The 16,285-nt window shown below is 49.9% G+C and overlaps 1 protein-coding gene across 4 annotated transcripts; it reads left to right on the forward strand.

Annotated features, from left to right (window-relative positions):
- The first annotated feature begins 245 nt into the window (after positions 1-245).
- On the forward strand, positions 246-15,987 carry LOC128833170 (probable 2-ketogluconate reductase). 4 transcript variants are annotated; one of them, XM_054021161.1, is made up of 7 exons: positions 325-411; positions 2,776-2,861; positions 9,080-9,464; positions 10,994-11,165; positions 13,879-14,057; positions 15,247-15,343; positions 15,768-15,987. In XM_054021161.1, the coding sequence occupies exons 3-7, from the start codon at positions 9,083-9,085 to the stop codon at positions 15,919-15,921; spliced, it is 984 nt and encodes a 327-aa protein (XP_053877136.1). In that variant the 5' UTR covers positions 325-411; positions 2,776-2,861; positions 9,080-9,082; the 3' UTR covers positions 15,922-15,987. The 4 variants fall into 4 exon arrangements, with proteins under 4 accessions (XP_053877134.1, XP_053877136.1, XP_053877135.1 ...); XM_054021160.1 differs by having other exon boundaries at positions 329-411; positions 2,704-2,861; XM_054021159.1 differs by lacking the exon at positions 2,776-2,861 and having other exon boundaries at positions 246-411.
- Positions 15,988-16,285: the final 298 nt, after the last annotated feature.

Genomic DNA, 16,285 nt, shown 5'->3' on the forward strand with positions numbered 1-16,285 from the left:
TAGGCAATGTGGATGATTGCCTAATTGCAATACCAGATTTATAGTGGCGCCATGGCGCTGGGCCCACAGTCGAAAGGGGCCCCAGCGCGCTTTCCTCCGCCCCCCCTCTCCTGTGGGGTCAGAGCTTGATGCTGCGGGCGGCTGCAGCTCCGTGGCAGCCTCTGCCGGCCTCTTTCCCCAGCGTGCTACATACGTCTTGCCGGGGGGAGGAGGGAGCCGCAGCACGCCGCTCCGAGTCCGGGGGGAGGAGGAGAAGAAGAGGCGGGGATGAGGCCTCTCCCCCGCCTCTTTCCTCCGTATGCTATGTTCCTCCCACCCACGCTGGTCAGTTGGATCTGCCTTGCAGGCAAGAGGGGGGCAAGGAGCGAGCCGCAGCACACTACTCCGGGGAGGAGGAGAAGACAAGCCGGGGTGAGGCCTAGGGGAAGGAGCTGGAATTGGGGCATACTCCCTCCAGCCCCCTGCCCACCTTAATCCCTGCACCCCCCAGCCCCTGCCCTGACCCTGCACTCCCCTCACACCTCCTCAGCACCCCCACACACCCCTGGGAGCACGGGGGGCAGTGACAGCGGGACTTGTCAGTGCTGGCTGCCACAACCCCTGCCAGTGGGAATGCCCAGAAACTACCTCCCTGCACTCCAGGGAGGGGGCACAGCCCAGTTTTGGGGGAAAGGGGCCGTTGTGGGGCAAGTCCGGGTGCGATGGGGGAGCTGGTGGTGACTCCGTGTGGGGGGTGTAGGAGAAGCTGGGTGTTAAGGTGGGGGTTGGTGTGGCAGGGGGAGGGAGGGGAGAGTCTGGGTTGAAGGGGGGGTTGGCTCAGTGTGTGTGTGTGTGTGTGTGTGTGTGTGTGTGGGGAGGGGGTAGTAGAAGAGAGGGAGGTGACAGCCCTGGGGTGAAAGTGTGTAGGGAGTGGGTGGTAGCAGGGAGATTGAGGAGAGCCTTTGTTAGGGGGTTAGTTGTGTGGGATGGGGACAGTAGGAGGGATGGGAGGAGAGCCCAGGTGTGAAGATTGGGGTAGGAATTTGAGGCTGGATTGTGGTAGCCTTTGTGGTAAAGTGTGTGTGTTTCAGTGTCCCTTTCTCCCTGCAAAAAATGGGCACCAGCAATTTTTCTCCCCACACCCCGGCCCAAAGTTTTGTAAACATTATTGCACCAAAGTAGAAAATGCAGCTTTCAAAAAATGTATTTAAGAAACATAACTTTGGGTGGAGGAAGTGGTGGTGGGGAGATGCAGGTGCGACACCACTGACTGCTGCAGCCGGGCTTAATATGGCTCATAAGTGTGCTAATTAAGCACTTGTGTTCAGGGCCCTAAGCAGGCCCTGAGTGCAGGGCCAGCTTTAAGCTGATTCGGCTGAATTGGGCCCCGCAGCTGTCCACTCCGCCCCAAGCTCACTTCCCCCTCCTCCCCTCCCCTGAATGCTCCGCCCCCTGTTCCTCCCCCTCCCCTGCTTCCCGCGAATCAGATATTCGCAGGAAGTCTGAAAAGGGGCAGGCGGCAGCAGCAACAGGTAAGGGGGGGGCGCGAGGAGGGCTCCCGGGAGGCACGGCGCGGCCCAGTCCAGCCCTGGCCGAGCGGCCCCGGCAGCTCTGGCTCCAGCCCGGCACGGGCCCCAGGGCAACAGCCCCAGCCGAGCACGCCGGCCCGGCCCACGGCTCCGGCCCGCCCTGGCGCCGGCCGAGCACCGGCGGCCCCGGCCGAGCGGCTCTGGCTCCGGCCCGGCTCGGGCCCCGGGGCAGCAGCCTGAGTTCCGGCCGAGCACCCCCAGCACGGCCCCACGGCTCCGGCCGAGCACCCCCGGCCCCAGCCCGAACACCTCAGGCCCCAGCCCTGGCAGCTCTGGTTCAGGCCCTGGGGCCCCGGCCCCAGCCAAGCGGTGCCGGCCAAGCACCCCGGCCTGGCTCGGGCCCTGGCCCGAGCGACCCTGGCCCGAGCCCCTCGGGCCCCAGCGGCTCTGGCTTGGGCCCCGGCGCGCTGGCTCGGGCTCCTGCCGAGTGGCTCCAGCCCGGACCCAAACCCCGCGACCCCAGCCCAAGCGGGGCCCGATTCCTGGGGGCGGGGCTTGCCACCGGCAAGCCCCGCCCCCAGGAATCGGGCCCCACTCTTGCTAAGGCCGGCCCTGCCTGAGTGTTTAAAGAAAAAAGACAAAACTAACAACCCCCCTCCCACACAAACCAAATTCAGTGTTCTGAGTACATTGATGTTAGCCCAGTTTGTTCTCTATGGGCTGAGTGGAGGTCGCAGTTTTATTCAAAAACAAAATAAGATATTTGAAGCCAATGTTTTCATCCACATCCCAGCAATACCACATTTACTATGGCATCAATGGTGCGGTCACTCTAGGACCATATCTGGAAGGGGTTCATCACAACCACATGGGGGCCCACCAATATGTTTGGCGCTGGGCCCACAAAGTTAATCCGACCCTGCCCAAATGCCAATAAATGTCCACGCAAAGGGGCTGGATCTCCTGATCTATATGGTGCCAATGCATCCCTTGGTTGTTGCATCTCTGTCGTAACCTAGAGATTACTACATCACAGGCACTAGCTACTTGTGTCACTTGTGACACTGCATCTTTTAGTCCCTGAACAATTACATTTTCTAAAGGCACTCCGTTTTTACTATCAGGGCGGACACTAACAGAGGGGAGGATATTTCCTCCCCCTTTGCTCTGCTCATGTTATCCTTTACATCACTAGTCACTTCCTCTATGATGACACTCAACTCCGCCTTCTGTGGTGACACCCTGAGACTTCCTTTCCTACCTGCAGGCTGCTGGTAGCTTCTGCACTGACAACTTCCTCTTCTGACTCTCCTCGTGACTCTTCAGACTCAATCTCCAACTCTGCTCCTAAAGGTACTGAATCAGCCTGAGCTAATTCTCTTGCCCTACTTCTAGTAATTGGCCCTGCAGATTTTTCTGTCTCCGTTGGTTCCACCATGCCAATAGGGATGGGAACCGATTCTTTATCCTCCTCTAACACATCTTTTTCAACTCTAATTCCTTTTAACAGCCGACCATGGTCTGATTTATAGCCATCCAGCGATTTTAAGCTGGCATCCAAAGTTTGCTGGGCTTTCCTGAGTAAATAATTTTTTATTCAATTTCTTTCCCAGCGAACTACAAGCTATGAGCAGATATTTAACAGCTATTTTCTTCATCAGTTTAGCCCAGGGGTGGGTAAACTACGGCCTGCGGGCTAGATCTGGCCCCTCATGGCTTTGGATCCAGCCCATGGCGCCACGTCTCTGCGACTCCTGGGCGGGGGGCGCAGAGGGCTCCATGCACTTGCCTTTGCTTCCGGGCACCACTCCCCACAGCTCCCATTGGCCAGGAATGGGGAACCACGGCCAATGGGAGCTTCGGGGGAGGTACCTGGAGGTGTGGCAAGGGCAGAGTGCAGAGCCCTGTGCGCCCCCACCTTCCCCAGGGGCTGTGCAGGGACGTGGTTCCAGCTGCTTCCTGGAGCGGCGCGCACCGGGGCCAGGGCAGGCATGCAGGCAGGGCTGGCTCTAGGCACCAGCAAAGCAAGCAGGTGCTTGGGGCGGCACATTTGCAGGGGCAGCATTCGGGCCATCCTTTTTTTTTTTTTTTTTTTTTTTTTTGCGCTTGAGGGCTGGCCATAGTGCTCCATAACACTCACTTCCTCCCCTCTCACAAGGCTGCAGAAGCGGAGCCACCGAGCAGCAGGGATCCAGCATGGGAGCTGAGAACCCATGGGACCCTTGGAGCTGTAGTTTCTTGGTTAGCTCCCTGCCTATAGAGCCAGTCCTGGAGCAGGGAAAGAACTACATTTCCCAGCAATCCCTTGGCAGTTATCAACAGGAAAGGGAGGGGACAGGGGAGGAAGTGAGGTAGCTGAGACCTCATGCTACAGCTTGCTGTGAATAGAGAGCTGCCGGCTAGACGTGGTGGCCCTGTTAATGGGGGACAAGTATGCCCCAGATATCCCCTTCAGAAGACTTCCCCAGACTTGATTAGGGATACTGGTGTGACCTTTGGTAGGGTTACCATATTCAAACATTTAAAAAAGAGGACACTCCATGGGGCCCCGGTCCCGCCCCCGGCCCTGCCCCAACTCCGCCCCTGGCCCTGCCCCAACCCCGCCCCTTCTCCAACCCCTTCCCCAAAGTCCCTGCCCCAACTCTGCCCCCTCCTCTGAGCACCCCGCATTCCCCCTCTTCCCTCCCGCTCTGATCTTGGTTGGGGGTTGCTAAGTGTTTCCCTGCTCCCCACTCGCCCTGCAGTCCCTGCACCCCCCTGCCCCTGCAGCCTCTGTGACCCCTACTCCCCACTCACCCTGCAGTCCCTGCACCCCCCCGCCTGCCCTGCACCTCCCTGCAGCCTCTGCGCCTCCTGCCTGCCCTGCCCCTGCAGCCTCTATGCCCCTGCCTGCCCTGCTCCTCCTCGCCCTGCAGCCTCTGCTCCCCCACTCACCTGGCAGAAGGAGAGCTGGGGGCTCCACATGGACTCAAACACTGTTCTGTGCTGCTCTGCGGGGGAGGAGGGAGCGGGGGGGACTGTGTCTGCTAGAGGCCCCAGTGGCTGCGAGCGGCTTTCAATCAGGCCGCACCATCCAGTCAGCCGAGCCGCACTCTGCATGAGGGGAAGGGGGAAATCCCGGACATTTCTACTTGATTAGAAATCCCCCCCGGATGGCCATTTAATGCTGAAAAAGCCAGACATGTCCGGGGAAACCCGGACGGATGGTAACCCTATATAAATTTATAAACCTATTACAATATACCAAATACTTAAACTATAAGAAAAGATATATATATACACACACACACGTAAGCAAACAGGTTAGTCCTATAGGCTACACTTTGTGGTCCCTGTTGTTGACTCCCTTCAACCAATGAGATTGTAGTATACAAATATCACAATCCCATTCCATTTTAAAGGGAAAAAAATCAATTCCTCCACCCACCTACTAAGCCAGAGGTGGGCAAACTACGGCCTTCAGGCTACATCCAACCCACGGGACCATCCTGCCCGGCCCTTGAGCTCTCGGCCAGGGAGGCTACCCTCGGACCTTCCCCTGCTGTTCCCCCTCCCCCACAGCTTCAGCTCACCATGCTGCCAGCACTCTGGGCAGCAGGGCTGTGAGCTTCTGCCAGGCAGCACAGCTGCGAGAGCTGCCGGCCTGTCCCGATGCTCTAGACTGCATGGTTGCGTGGCTGGCTGTGGCTGGGTGGTGGGCTGCCAGCCCTGGTGCATGTTTAGGGGGTGGATGGGGGTTGTATAAGGGGCAGGGGGTTCTGGGCAGCAGCCAGGGGACAGGGGGCCTGTAGTAGTTCCGGGGTGGGGCTTGTCCCTTCCTGGGGCACCTGGGAGCCAGGCCGCCCCGCTACACAGCTAATAACAGTTCAGGGCTCAGGCCCTTAGGCAGGGCGGGGCAGCAAACCAATAGTCAGTCAGCGGCCCAGGCCCCGTAGCAGGGGCTGGGTCAGTCTGGGTTAGCCCAGGCCCTAGGTCGGGGGCAGCAGCAAACAAATAGTCTGTCAGCGGCCCAGGCCCCTTGGACAAGGAGGAGGAGAGACTGCCACCCGGCGCGGGATGGCAGGGGGAACACAGGCCCACCCACTCCACTGTGTTCCAGCCCAGGGCCCTATCCGCAGCAGTCCGTCTGCCGCGCAGTCAGTGGGGATCCTGACCGCAACACACTGACATGGGTTCGGGGTCTGCTATTCCCGGGCCACTTCCCAACTCCTCCTCCATGGGTACCTGTTGCTCCTGAGTTTCGTCTGCCGTGTCCCAGATCATGGGCTCCTCCAGGCCCCGAGCACCAGGTAGGTTTGTCACTCCCTCTGGGCCCTCAGTGGGGGAAAGCTCAGACCGCTCCTCAGGATACCGGGCCCTCGGCAGACTCGGCCAGTCCTCCTCAGGGTACCGGGCTCTCGGCAGGCTCGGCCAGTCCTCCTCAGGATACCGGGCTCTCGGCAGGCTCGGCCAGTCCTCCTCAGGATACCGGGCCCTCGGCAGGCTCAGGCCCGCAGGAGCTCGGGCACCAGCATCTGTCCTCTCCCGCTGCCGGCCAGCTACTGAGCACTGTGGCTTGGCCTTTATACTTCCTGTCCCGCCCCTTGACTTCCAGGGGGCGGGGACAGGCGGCGGTGGCTTCTCCCACTCTGGCAGCTGTTCTGGCTCGTCCCTTCCAGGGGCGCCTGGGAGCCAGGCCGCCCCGCTACAGGGCCATTGGATGGGGTGGAGGTTCTGGGGGGGCAGTCGGGACGGGGGGGTTAGATAGGCATGAGAGTCCTGGGGGGCCTGTCAGGCGTGTGTGGATAGGGGTCAGGGGAGCAGGGGGGCTGGATAGGAGGTTGGGTCCCAGGGGGCGGTTAGGGGCAGGGGACCCCAGGAGGGCAGCAGTCAGGGGACAAGGAGCAGGGGGGGTTGGATGGGTGGGGGGTTCTGAGGTGGGCAGTAAGTGGGAGGGGGCGGATAGGGGCCGGAGGCCAGGCTGTTTGGAGAGGCACAGCCTTCCCTACCCAACCCTCCATACAGTTTTGGAACCCCAATGTGGCCCGCAGGCCAAAAAGTTTGCCCACCCCTGTACTAAGTACTAGTCCTCCCAATTTCTCCCAAATAATCTTGTCTCCCTCCTCAGGAGTGCTGAAATAATTTAACAAGAGTTGGAGGAGTGAATAAAGCCCTTGTAGTGGGGATCTAGGGTATTGAATGGGGAACATTTCTGGAGAATACTAGAGAGAGGACTCCATCCGGTGAAGTTCACATATCCCAGTACTGGGCATGAGAGGGTTCACATTCTGAGTTCTTGGTGTGAGCTCATCTCTAGAAAATACCTGCCACCTGGTGCATTCCTGAGCAAAAATATTACTGGCAGAAATAGTTCATCAGGCCCTCCCCCACCTCAAGATCTACTTCCTAATCTCTCCCTCCTCTGAGCCCAATGAGACTCCTTTCTGACCCCAGTGAACATTAAAAGACCATCTCTGAATCTGAACTGGCCAGCTCTCAGTGTTAGCACTTACCCCTGGCCCCAGTTTCCAACTGCTATGGACTCCATGCAGTGTTGTCTGCACTTGGCCCACAAAAAGCCTGAGATCAGTTTTGCATAAACACGTGTATTCTTGCAAACTTCTTGAAAACCAAAGTACTGTTTAATTTCCCCATAGTCAAGTCCAGACTGGGTTAATTAAAGAAAACAAGTAGAGCACCAAACTTCACTGTGATTCTATGGGTCATTGGTTTTGGCATACTCCTTTGGAGAAATGGCAGAGCCTTTGGCCAGAAATTAAATTCATTAAGTCAAAAAGACTTGGGCAATTATAGTAATAGAGGCACTTGTGGAGATAACTGTGCAAGAAACAGATAAATAACTCCTGGGGCCTGATCCAAAGCTCAGTGACATCAACGGGAGTTTCCCCATTGATTTCAATGGGTTTTGGATCAGGCCCCTATAGAAATGGCCATTTTTCAACTGGCTAAAACCTGGGAAGTGGCTGTTTACTAATAGTTCCGGAATGAAGAAGAGGGTGGCTTGGGACTTCTGCCAGGAGTGAGACTCAGCTCCCATTTTCCAACTGCTGGAAACCATTCCCAAACCCCAGACTGCGTCCAGACATAACCTGCCACCGCTGTTCGGTCACAATTTTCTCCTTAAACCCGGGACTGGTAAGGGTAGATGGGTCACTTCAGGAGCCTGGTGGTTGGCAGGAGGAGAGGAGTCAGTTAAGGAACTAGCATGAATCAGAGAGGCCTGAGGGAATCTGCTCGAGCAGGCAAGTGACCGAGGCATTGCAGGAAGAGTGGGGCAGAGTAAGGCAGGATTTTTGGGACTGAGCTCCAGAAGATCTGTGGAATTTGGGGGATGCAAGTTTTTGTTCTCTAAGGGGCAAATCAGTCAGCACTCCTTCCCACACAGTGTACACCCACACACTCCTGTTGAAACAAAATAAAAGGAAGGGAGTTTGTTGGTATTTATTCCCAACCTCAAAGGAATAAAAAGTGTGAACTAAGGGAAGTTCTATACTTTGTGTGTTTTAATCTCTCCAGCCCTACCTACTGGCTGGTTGGGAAAATTCAAGTGCTTTTAAAATTCATTTTCCAAAGTGATAAAACTACCCATGCCAGAAAAAGCTAGTAATTAAAGCTTGAAGTATACTTTTCAGGAAGCTATGGGTTTTGGGTGGAGATGGTTGGGTTTTTGGTGTTTGTTTCATGTTTTGTTTGTTGCAGCAGTTGTAAATGCAAGATACTTTTGTTTTGAAATGCTCAGGAGCAGTTATTCTTATTTATGTGTTTCACCAACCTGGAATTTTTTTTAAACTAATCTCAGTAAAAATATATGAAGTCTACAAAATGTTAAGTGAATATGGTGGTGGGTTTTGTTTTTTTCCTGGAACATAATCCCTTTTTACTCCCTATATCAGCAGGGGTTAAATTCTGTTCTCTTTCTTTAATAAGATAGTAATTGGGCTTAAAGTTCAAATGATGGATCTGATTTTTCTAAAGTCAGCAGAGTGCATGAACATCAAAATCTTGCAATTTTTTTCCCATTCAGCAAACAAAGTTAGTGAACTAAGTTACAAAGTAAATTAGAGACAGCAGTGCACCTAGTCCATAAATAACTCTCATTGTGTTAGATGAAATCATGTCCTCAAATACCCTCATGAAAATTCACTGACTTCAGTGGGGCTGCGTAAATGGAAGTGAATGCAGAATTTGGGCCCGTGAGCATGGAGATGTCCTTTGGCCCACAAAGCTTTGAACTGTATAGACTTTGACCCTTGAATTTATATTGTTTTACTTAATTATTTCTGTTAAATTTTATTTTGTATCTTTTCACCTATAGGTGTTAGGACAACTATGCCATGCTATAACAATGCATTCTTGCCAAAGTAACAATTGCTTCCAAACTGGACTATTCTCTGAATAGCGCAGCAGCAGTTTTTCAAAATAAATAAGACAGGGAAACTTTGGACATGAGTTTACTGTCTCTTTCTGCCGTAACAGGGCAAGTGAAGTAAAGCCCTGCTGAACTGTTTAAAACATGGAGGGAAGGGGAAATGTTACTCAGGGAAACACTTTGGTTTTGTTCCCTTTTGTAGGGCATGGAAGAGCAAGAGCTTCCTTATGTGTTAATAGACACTATAGGAGGGACATACGGAGTGTATGAGGATCATGTCGAGTTTCTGAAGAAACATTTTAACCTTATCACCATGAAGGAATTTCTTGAAAACAAAAACCGTCTTAATGAAAAGATCAAAGCTATTTATATGTGGTGGCACAAACCAGCTGCTAACCAAGAGCTTCTCCATAGTCTGCCTAACTTAAAGGTGATTGCAACCTCTGGGGCAGGAGTAGATCATTTGGACTTGAAACTGATCTCCAGCTTTGGAGTGAAAGTCGCCAACACTCCCTTTGCTGTTTGCAATGTCACTGCAGATCTGGGGATGGCTTTAATGTTGGCATCTGCCAGGAGACTAGTGGAAGGTAACCATTTAATTTTTTTCAGGATCTGCATTTCAAAATATGCTATGTTAAAATGTATGTGGATGCATAGTTAAAAATATAAATACATGACAATAAATGTCTCATGGTAACATTAGTTTGCCCACAGGGCACATATAATTTCCAAACAAAAATGTCAGTAAAATAGATATGTCTCCCCAGATACCTCTAGTGTTAGAGCTTCCCTCCCTTACCCCAGCTCATAACCACCACCCCATACTGCTTGTTCCCTCTGCCCCTGCTTTTCCAGGCCCAACAAGAGGGAGCACTGTGCTCTGCCTTTTTGAGGCTGATTTGAATTAGCCCCATAAAAACCTTTATTCACACTTCTGTGCCTCATCTCTCTGCCTGCAACATATGTGCAGGAAATACAATGGCAACCAGGTATCCTGCAGCCTCCTGGGGCTGGCGTAGATCTAGCCCCACTGAAAGTCACCTGGTGATGGTACTGCAACCTGTAGCACATCAGCTACATTATCCAGAGTCTAGAGTGTAGGTGATACAGCTATGGCATTGTTGGTGGGACTTAGCTCCATTAGCTCCTAATGACTAGCCACCCCAAGACAGAAGGCTCAGACACTGGTTGAAGAGCTGACAATTTCTACTGCTTCCAGAGCCAAAGACAAGAGCAGGTTTGTGATGGAAATAAAACTGAGGTTAAGAGTCTCATCCCACTCTCCCCCAAAGAGAGTTGGGGGGGGGGAAGGGGAGGGTGAAAGGAGACATTTACTGCTATGAGCAAGAAATCAAATCAAGAGCTCTGGTTGCCAGTGTCAACATTACCCATCATGTGTTTGATTAAAAGGTAAAAGTAAATATTGATGCTCCATTGTCATGTTGGCTTGTGAGCCAAAGGAAAAAGATGGTGTGACAGTTTATGCCCTGAGGTGCAGGGCAGCATGGCCTAGCAGCCAGAGCCTACTGAGATTGGGGTGGGGCACCCACCAAGAGGTGTGGTGGCCCCGGTAGGGGGGCCTAGGCCCACCCAACTCCACCAGGCCCCAACCCAGGGCCCTAACAGTGGCATAGCAACTGGCCACTGACTCAGCAGGGGGGATCCTACCAAAACACGTTGAGGTTTCCCAGGCGGGAGGTAACACTCCATCACCCTCCCTGGGCCACTTCCTACCAGCGTCTGTGTTGGGGACTCCCATGAGACATTGGATTCGCTGTGGTTAGCTGGGCCGGTCACCTCCAGTGGCTACTCCAGTCACTGGGGTTCAGGCAGGCCCAAGGGGGCTCTGATTCCCAGTGTGGACTGGGGCCTGCAGGCACTTCCCAGACAGGTCATTCCCTTGCAGCCTTCAGCTCAGAATGAGCTGGGCTTCCTCCCTTTATACTACTAGAGCATCTGGAGCATGCCCAGTCCCACTGGGGAGGCGGGACTTCCGCTGTCAATAATATGGGCTTAACCCTGGCTGGGCTGATGTGGGGGTAAACAGACCCTGTCACAGATGGGTATCTGAATGCCTGGCATCATTCCATTCCTCATGCTATTTTTCTTTTTTCAGGTTGTCAGATTGCCATTTCCCCAAACACTGAGCATTTTGCTGATGACTTGCTGGGAGATGAAGTCACCGGGGCTACCCTTGGTATCATTGGAATGGGCAGTATTGGATATATGGTAGCCAAGAGGGCCAAAGCTTTTGAAATGAAAATTCTTTATCACAACAGGAACCAGAGGTAAAAGTATGTCTGATCCCAGTTAGAAAATCAATTTTGTAACTGCTTGTAAAGATTACTTGTAGCTGTCATTGTCTCAAACATGTCATATTTGTTTATTCAGCTCAGAGATTCATAGACTCTAGGACTGGAAGGGACCTCGAGAGGTCATCGAGTCCAGTTCCCTGCCCTCATGGTAGGGCCAAATACTGTCTAGACCATCCCTGATAGACATTTATCTAACCTACTCTTAAATATCTCCAGAGATGGAGAATCCACAACCTCCCTAGGCAATTTAACCACCCTGACAGGAACTTTTTCCTAACGTCCAACCTAAACCTTCCTTGCTGCAGTTTAAGCCCATTACTTCTTGTTCTATCCTTAGAGCCTAAGATGAACAAGTTTTCTCCCACCTCCTTATGACACCCTTTTAGATACCTGAAGACTGCTATCATGTCCCCTCTTAGTCTTCATTTTTCCAAACTAAATAAACCCAATTCTTTCAGCCTTCCTTCATAGGTCATGTTCTCTAGACCTTTAATCATTCTTATTGCTCTTCTCTGGACCCTCTCCAATTTCTCCACATCTTTCTTGAAATGCGGTGCCCAGAACTGGACACAATACTCCAGTTGAGGCCTAACCAGTGCAGAGTAGAGCGGAAGAATGACTTCTCGTGTCTTGCTCACAACACACCTGTTAATGCATCCCAGAATCACGTTTGCTTTTTTTGCAACAGCATCATACTTTTGACTCATATTTAGCTTGTGGTCCACTATAACCCCTAGATCCCTTTCTGCCATACTCCTTCCTAGACAGTCTCTTCCCATTCTGTATGTATGAAACTGATTGTTCCTTCCTAAGTGAAGTACTTTGCATTTGTCTTTATTAAACTTCATCTGTTTACCTCAGACCATTTCTCCAATTTGTCCAGATCATTTTGAATTTTGACCCTATCCTCCAAAGCAGGTGCAATCCCTCCCAGTTTGGTATCATCTGCAAACTTAATAAGCGTACTTTCTATGCCAATATCTAAGTCGTTGATGAAGATATTGAACAGAGCCAGTCCCAAAACAGACCCCTGCAGAACCCCACTCGTTATACCTTTCCAGCAGGATTGGGAACCATTAATAACTACCCTCTGAGTACGGTTATCCAGCCAGTTATACACCCACCTTATAGTAGCCCCATCTAAGTTATATTTGTCTAGTTTATCGATAAGAATATCATGCAAGACCGTATCAAATGCCTTACTGAAGTCTAGGTATACCACATCCACCGCTTCTACCTTATCCACAAGACTCGTCATCCTATCAAAGAAAGCTATCAGATTGGTTTGACATGATTTGTTCTTTACAAATCCATGCTGGCTATTCCCTATCACCTTACCACCTTCCAAGTGTCATCTCAATTTCAGGATGAGGCATAGGGACATAATGGTGTGATACCTGCAGCCATATTCTTAAGTGCCTTTTTTATTATTGCTATTCTATTTTTAAATGATGAAATACATAGAACTGTTGTGAGGTTTGTTCAAAAATGTGCAGGAAGGATTAGAAATTTGCCTGCCATGTCGGTGGTCTTAGACATCAGTAGTCATCCTCCAACCTTTTGATAGTATGGACCACATCTTAATAGATAGTGGAAATAAAAGATAGTCCAATCAAACAATATTACTGTAGCAATTATGTAGCAGTGGCCTCAAACAGAAGTAGCTAGTCTGGCTCCTTCACCTCCTCTTAGAAGCAGTGGAATATAAAGAGAGTTACACCATGTGAACTGCCAGCTCTCTGTGGACCAACACTAGTCCACAGAATAATTTCTCTCCTTGCATCATGTCTGCTGCCATGTTGCAGACACAGAAAGCAAGTGAAAATCATGTGGGTTAGGAGGGAATCCATGTTAGGACCAGAAAGCATGATCATCAACATCATTATTTTTACATTTTAATATTGTGGCATTGGGGCCCCATTGGGCTAGGCCCTATACAAACATATAGTAAATATATCCTAGCTGAGAAACTTTACCAAGAAGATGGGACCATAAGACCTCAGACAGACCAACTATTGATGGTCTGAGAACAGCATCACTTGCTATGGATCAAGCACAAATTCCACTGATTGACAAATGCAGGAGCCTTAAGAGATATTTGTAACTGAGCTTAGTTATAGAACATCCCAATAGGAGGAAAAACAGTCCAATAAATATATTTAATATTTGTTCTCATTTATATTTGTTCTTTCTGCTCTTGCTCCCCTGACTCCTTTGGCACTTGAGTCTGCATTATTCTGCTTCATGACACCAACTTTCTCATTAAAGAGCCCTCCAATAGGTTTCCCTCGGTTCTTCTTTCTGTGCCACTGTTTCCTGTGGTGTATGTCTGAACCTCTTTCCCTCCTGTTATTTAAATGGCAGCTGTCCCTATTTCCAGCTTGATGTAAGAAGGAAAGTAAACAGTCTCCTCCAAAACAGGCAGCAATGCTATTCCCTAAATAGGCTAGCAGTAAGACTCTTGCAGACTTGACATTCCACTCTGCAGTGGATGCCAAACTAATCATCTCTGCATGGTGTACCTGATGCTTCCTCCTGGGAAGCAGATACCCTGCATAGTCATACACTGAGCTGCAAATGGATGGGGCAGCAGGGGGAGTGAGAGGGTGAAATCCATTTCTGTAATAGAGATTTGAACCTCCAATATTTTCTACTTACAAGAGCAGCTGAACTTTTTTTCCTTCAGAAAAGAGGAAGAGGAACGGGCTGTCGGTGCCATTTATTGTAAAAAGATAGAAGACTTGCTCCAGCAGTCAGATTTTGTGATGCTGGTTGTGAAGCTGACGCCTCAGACAGACAAACTGTTTGGGAAGAAGGAGTTAGAACTGATGAAACCCACTGCTACTCTCATTAACATCAGCAGAGGTAGGGTACAGAATGACTGCTTACCAACCACAATGCAATTTACCTTCAATGCAAGGGTCTCTGGAAAAAAAAAATCAACTCCTGATACTAGTGCCCACACTGAAATTTTCTGTGGGAACTGTGATAGCAGGGTTGTCAAGATTCTAAATGTCTGTGGACCTGTTTCAGCAAAACTCTTAAACACATGCATAACTTTAAAAATGTGAGTAGTCCTATTAAACTTCAATGGACACTCACATGCTTAAAATTAAGTACATGTGTAAATGCTTTGCTGAATAGATATGGGATTAACCCAAGTGTCTAAAGTTCTGCAGGTACTCAAGTGCTCTGTTGAATCAGGGACAATAGCAGGAGATTGTCTCCTGTGAGTTTAGATTTAACTCTCCTGTTGCCTTTGCACAAACATAAAAAATTTGACCCCTCACAACCTAATCTTCTAAGGGCAGGAAATTTAAAACAAAATTTGCCTATAGCTCAAGGGTGGCCAAGCTGTGGCTCCGGAGGCACATGTGGCTCTTCAGAAGTTAATATGTGGCTCCTTGTATAGGCACCGACTCCGGGGCTTGAGCTACAGGCGCCAACTTTCCAATGTGCCAGGGGGTGCTCACTGCTCAACCCCTGGCTCTGCCACAGGCCCTGCCCCCACTCCTCTCCATCCCTTCCCGCTCCCTCCCCTGCAGTGCCCTCGCTTCTCCCCTCTCCCCCCCAGAGCCTCCTGCATGCCACAAAACAACTGATCGGGAGGTGCGAGGGGAGGAGGGAGGGGGAGGTGCTGATTGGCGGGGCTGCCAGTGGGTGAGATGCGCTGGGAGCAGGGTTGGGGAGCTGATGGGGGGCTGCCAATGTATTACTGTGGCTCTTTGGCAATGTACATTGTTAAATTCTGTCTCCTTCTCAGGCTCAGGTTGGCCACCCCTGCTATAGCCCATGTAGATTGTCTAGCATTCTGGCACCAAATTCATCAAACAGGCAAAACTTTGAATATAGCATCAATACAATGCACATTTTAAAAATCTAGATCAGTAATACTTTATAATAAAACCCTTGCTGGTAAATTTGCTGTTAAACACCAGAATCAGCATTCATGTTTAGAGTTGGAAATCCATTTCCACTTTAAAATTATAGCACAGAGACAAGTTTTTCTTGATTTAGTGGGGATGGCAATAAGAATATTGTTGTTCTAACCCAGGTCCAGTGGTTGATCAAGATGCATTGGTGGAAGCACTTCAAAATGGGGTTATTAAGGCTGCTGCTTTAGATGTGACATACCCTGAACCTCTGCCAAGGTAAAAAATGGTTAAAAGTTAAATATAAAAGAGAGGGAGTGTGTGTGTACATATATAGCGTAAACTAAGTGTGTGTGTGTGTGTGAATATATGAATGAGAATAGTTGCATTATGTTTTATGTATATTCCTATTGAAATCAATGGGGCTACTAAGGTGTGTAAATATTAAGCAGGACAGAGGCCTTAGAACCCAATCATGCAGTCCTTAGACAAATAAAACTCACACTGACTTCTTGGGGAGTTTTGCTGTATAAAAACTGCATGCAGCAGCTTTAATTCCACTCCGTATATGCTTGACTCAAGCAATTATTTCAAATCCATATTAACACTCTTGTTTCCCCTTAGATCTTTATAATAAAAAGAATCAATAAAATAGCTCTGAACCTCATCTCTACTTTTTCTGTTTTTTCTGCCCTGCCTCCAGGCACCATCCTTTGTTAAAATTAAAGAACATTATTATAACTCCTCACATTGGAAGTGCTACTACAAGTTCTCGTCGCCTCATGATGAAGAATATGGTTGAAAGCATATTGGCTGCTCTTAATGGTCTCCCTATCCCTAATGAAGTGATTCCCTAAAATGACTTGCATTTGGCAAAACTTTAATGTTTATGATAACAAGAATAAACTGTCATTTGACACCTATTTACGCTATGTAATTATTTCAAATCTGTCACATAGACACGATGTAGAAGTAACATGTTTGGTTTACATTTATTTTGACTTAATCACAACAGAAATTCTGCTTGAAAAATTATGGAGTATTTCATCCTGAGCCCTAAAGCAAAAATGAGTAATTTCAGAAGTAGGCACAGGCTGAGTCTAGCTTTGGGTGTGCTTTATTTTGATTGCGTCCTTAAAGTTGTTCTACAGCGCCGTGCCCCAGCAGAGAAATGAAAACTTCAATAAAGTGACACTGTATTCTAGTGTCTTTTACAAGACA

Source organism: Malaclemys terrapin, chromosome 2 (genome assembly GCF_027887155.1).
Source record: "Malaclemys terrapin pileata isolate rMalTer1 chromosome 2, rMalTer1.hap1, whole genome shotgun sequence".
Classification (NCBI taxonomy): domain Eukaryota; kingdom Metazoa; phylum Chordata; order Testudines; family Emydidae; genus Malaclemys; species Malaclemys terrapin.

What these genes read in the sequence shown, in the direction of transcription:
- LOC128833170 (XM_054021159.1), top strand. Translation starts at nt 268, where the DNA reads ATGAGGCCTCTCCCCCGCCTCTTTCCTCCGTATGCTATGTTCCTCCCA. An exon ending in TATCACAACAGGAACCAGAG is followed by an intron (nt 11,166 to 13,878) that starts GTAAAAGTATGT and finishes TTTTTCCTTCAG; the next exon opens with AAAAGAGGAAGAGGAACGGG. An exon ending in TACCCTGAACCTCTGCCAAG is followed by an intron (nt 15,344 to 15,767) that starts GTAAAAAATGGT and finishes CCCTGCCTCCAG; the next exon opens with GCACCATCCTTTGTTAAAAT.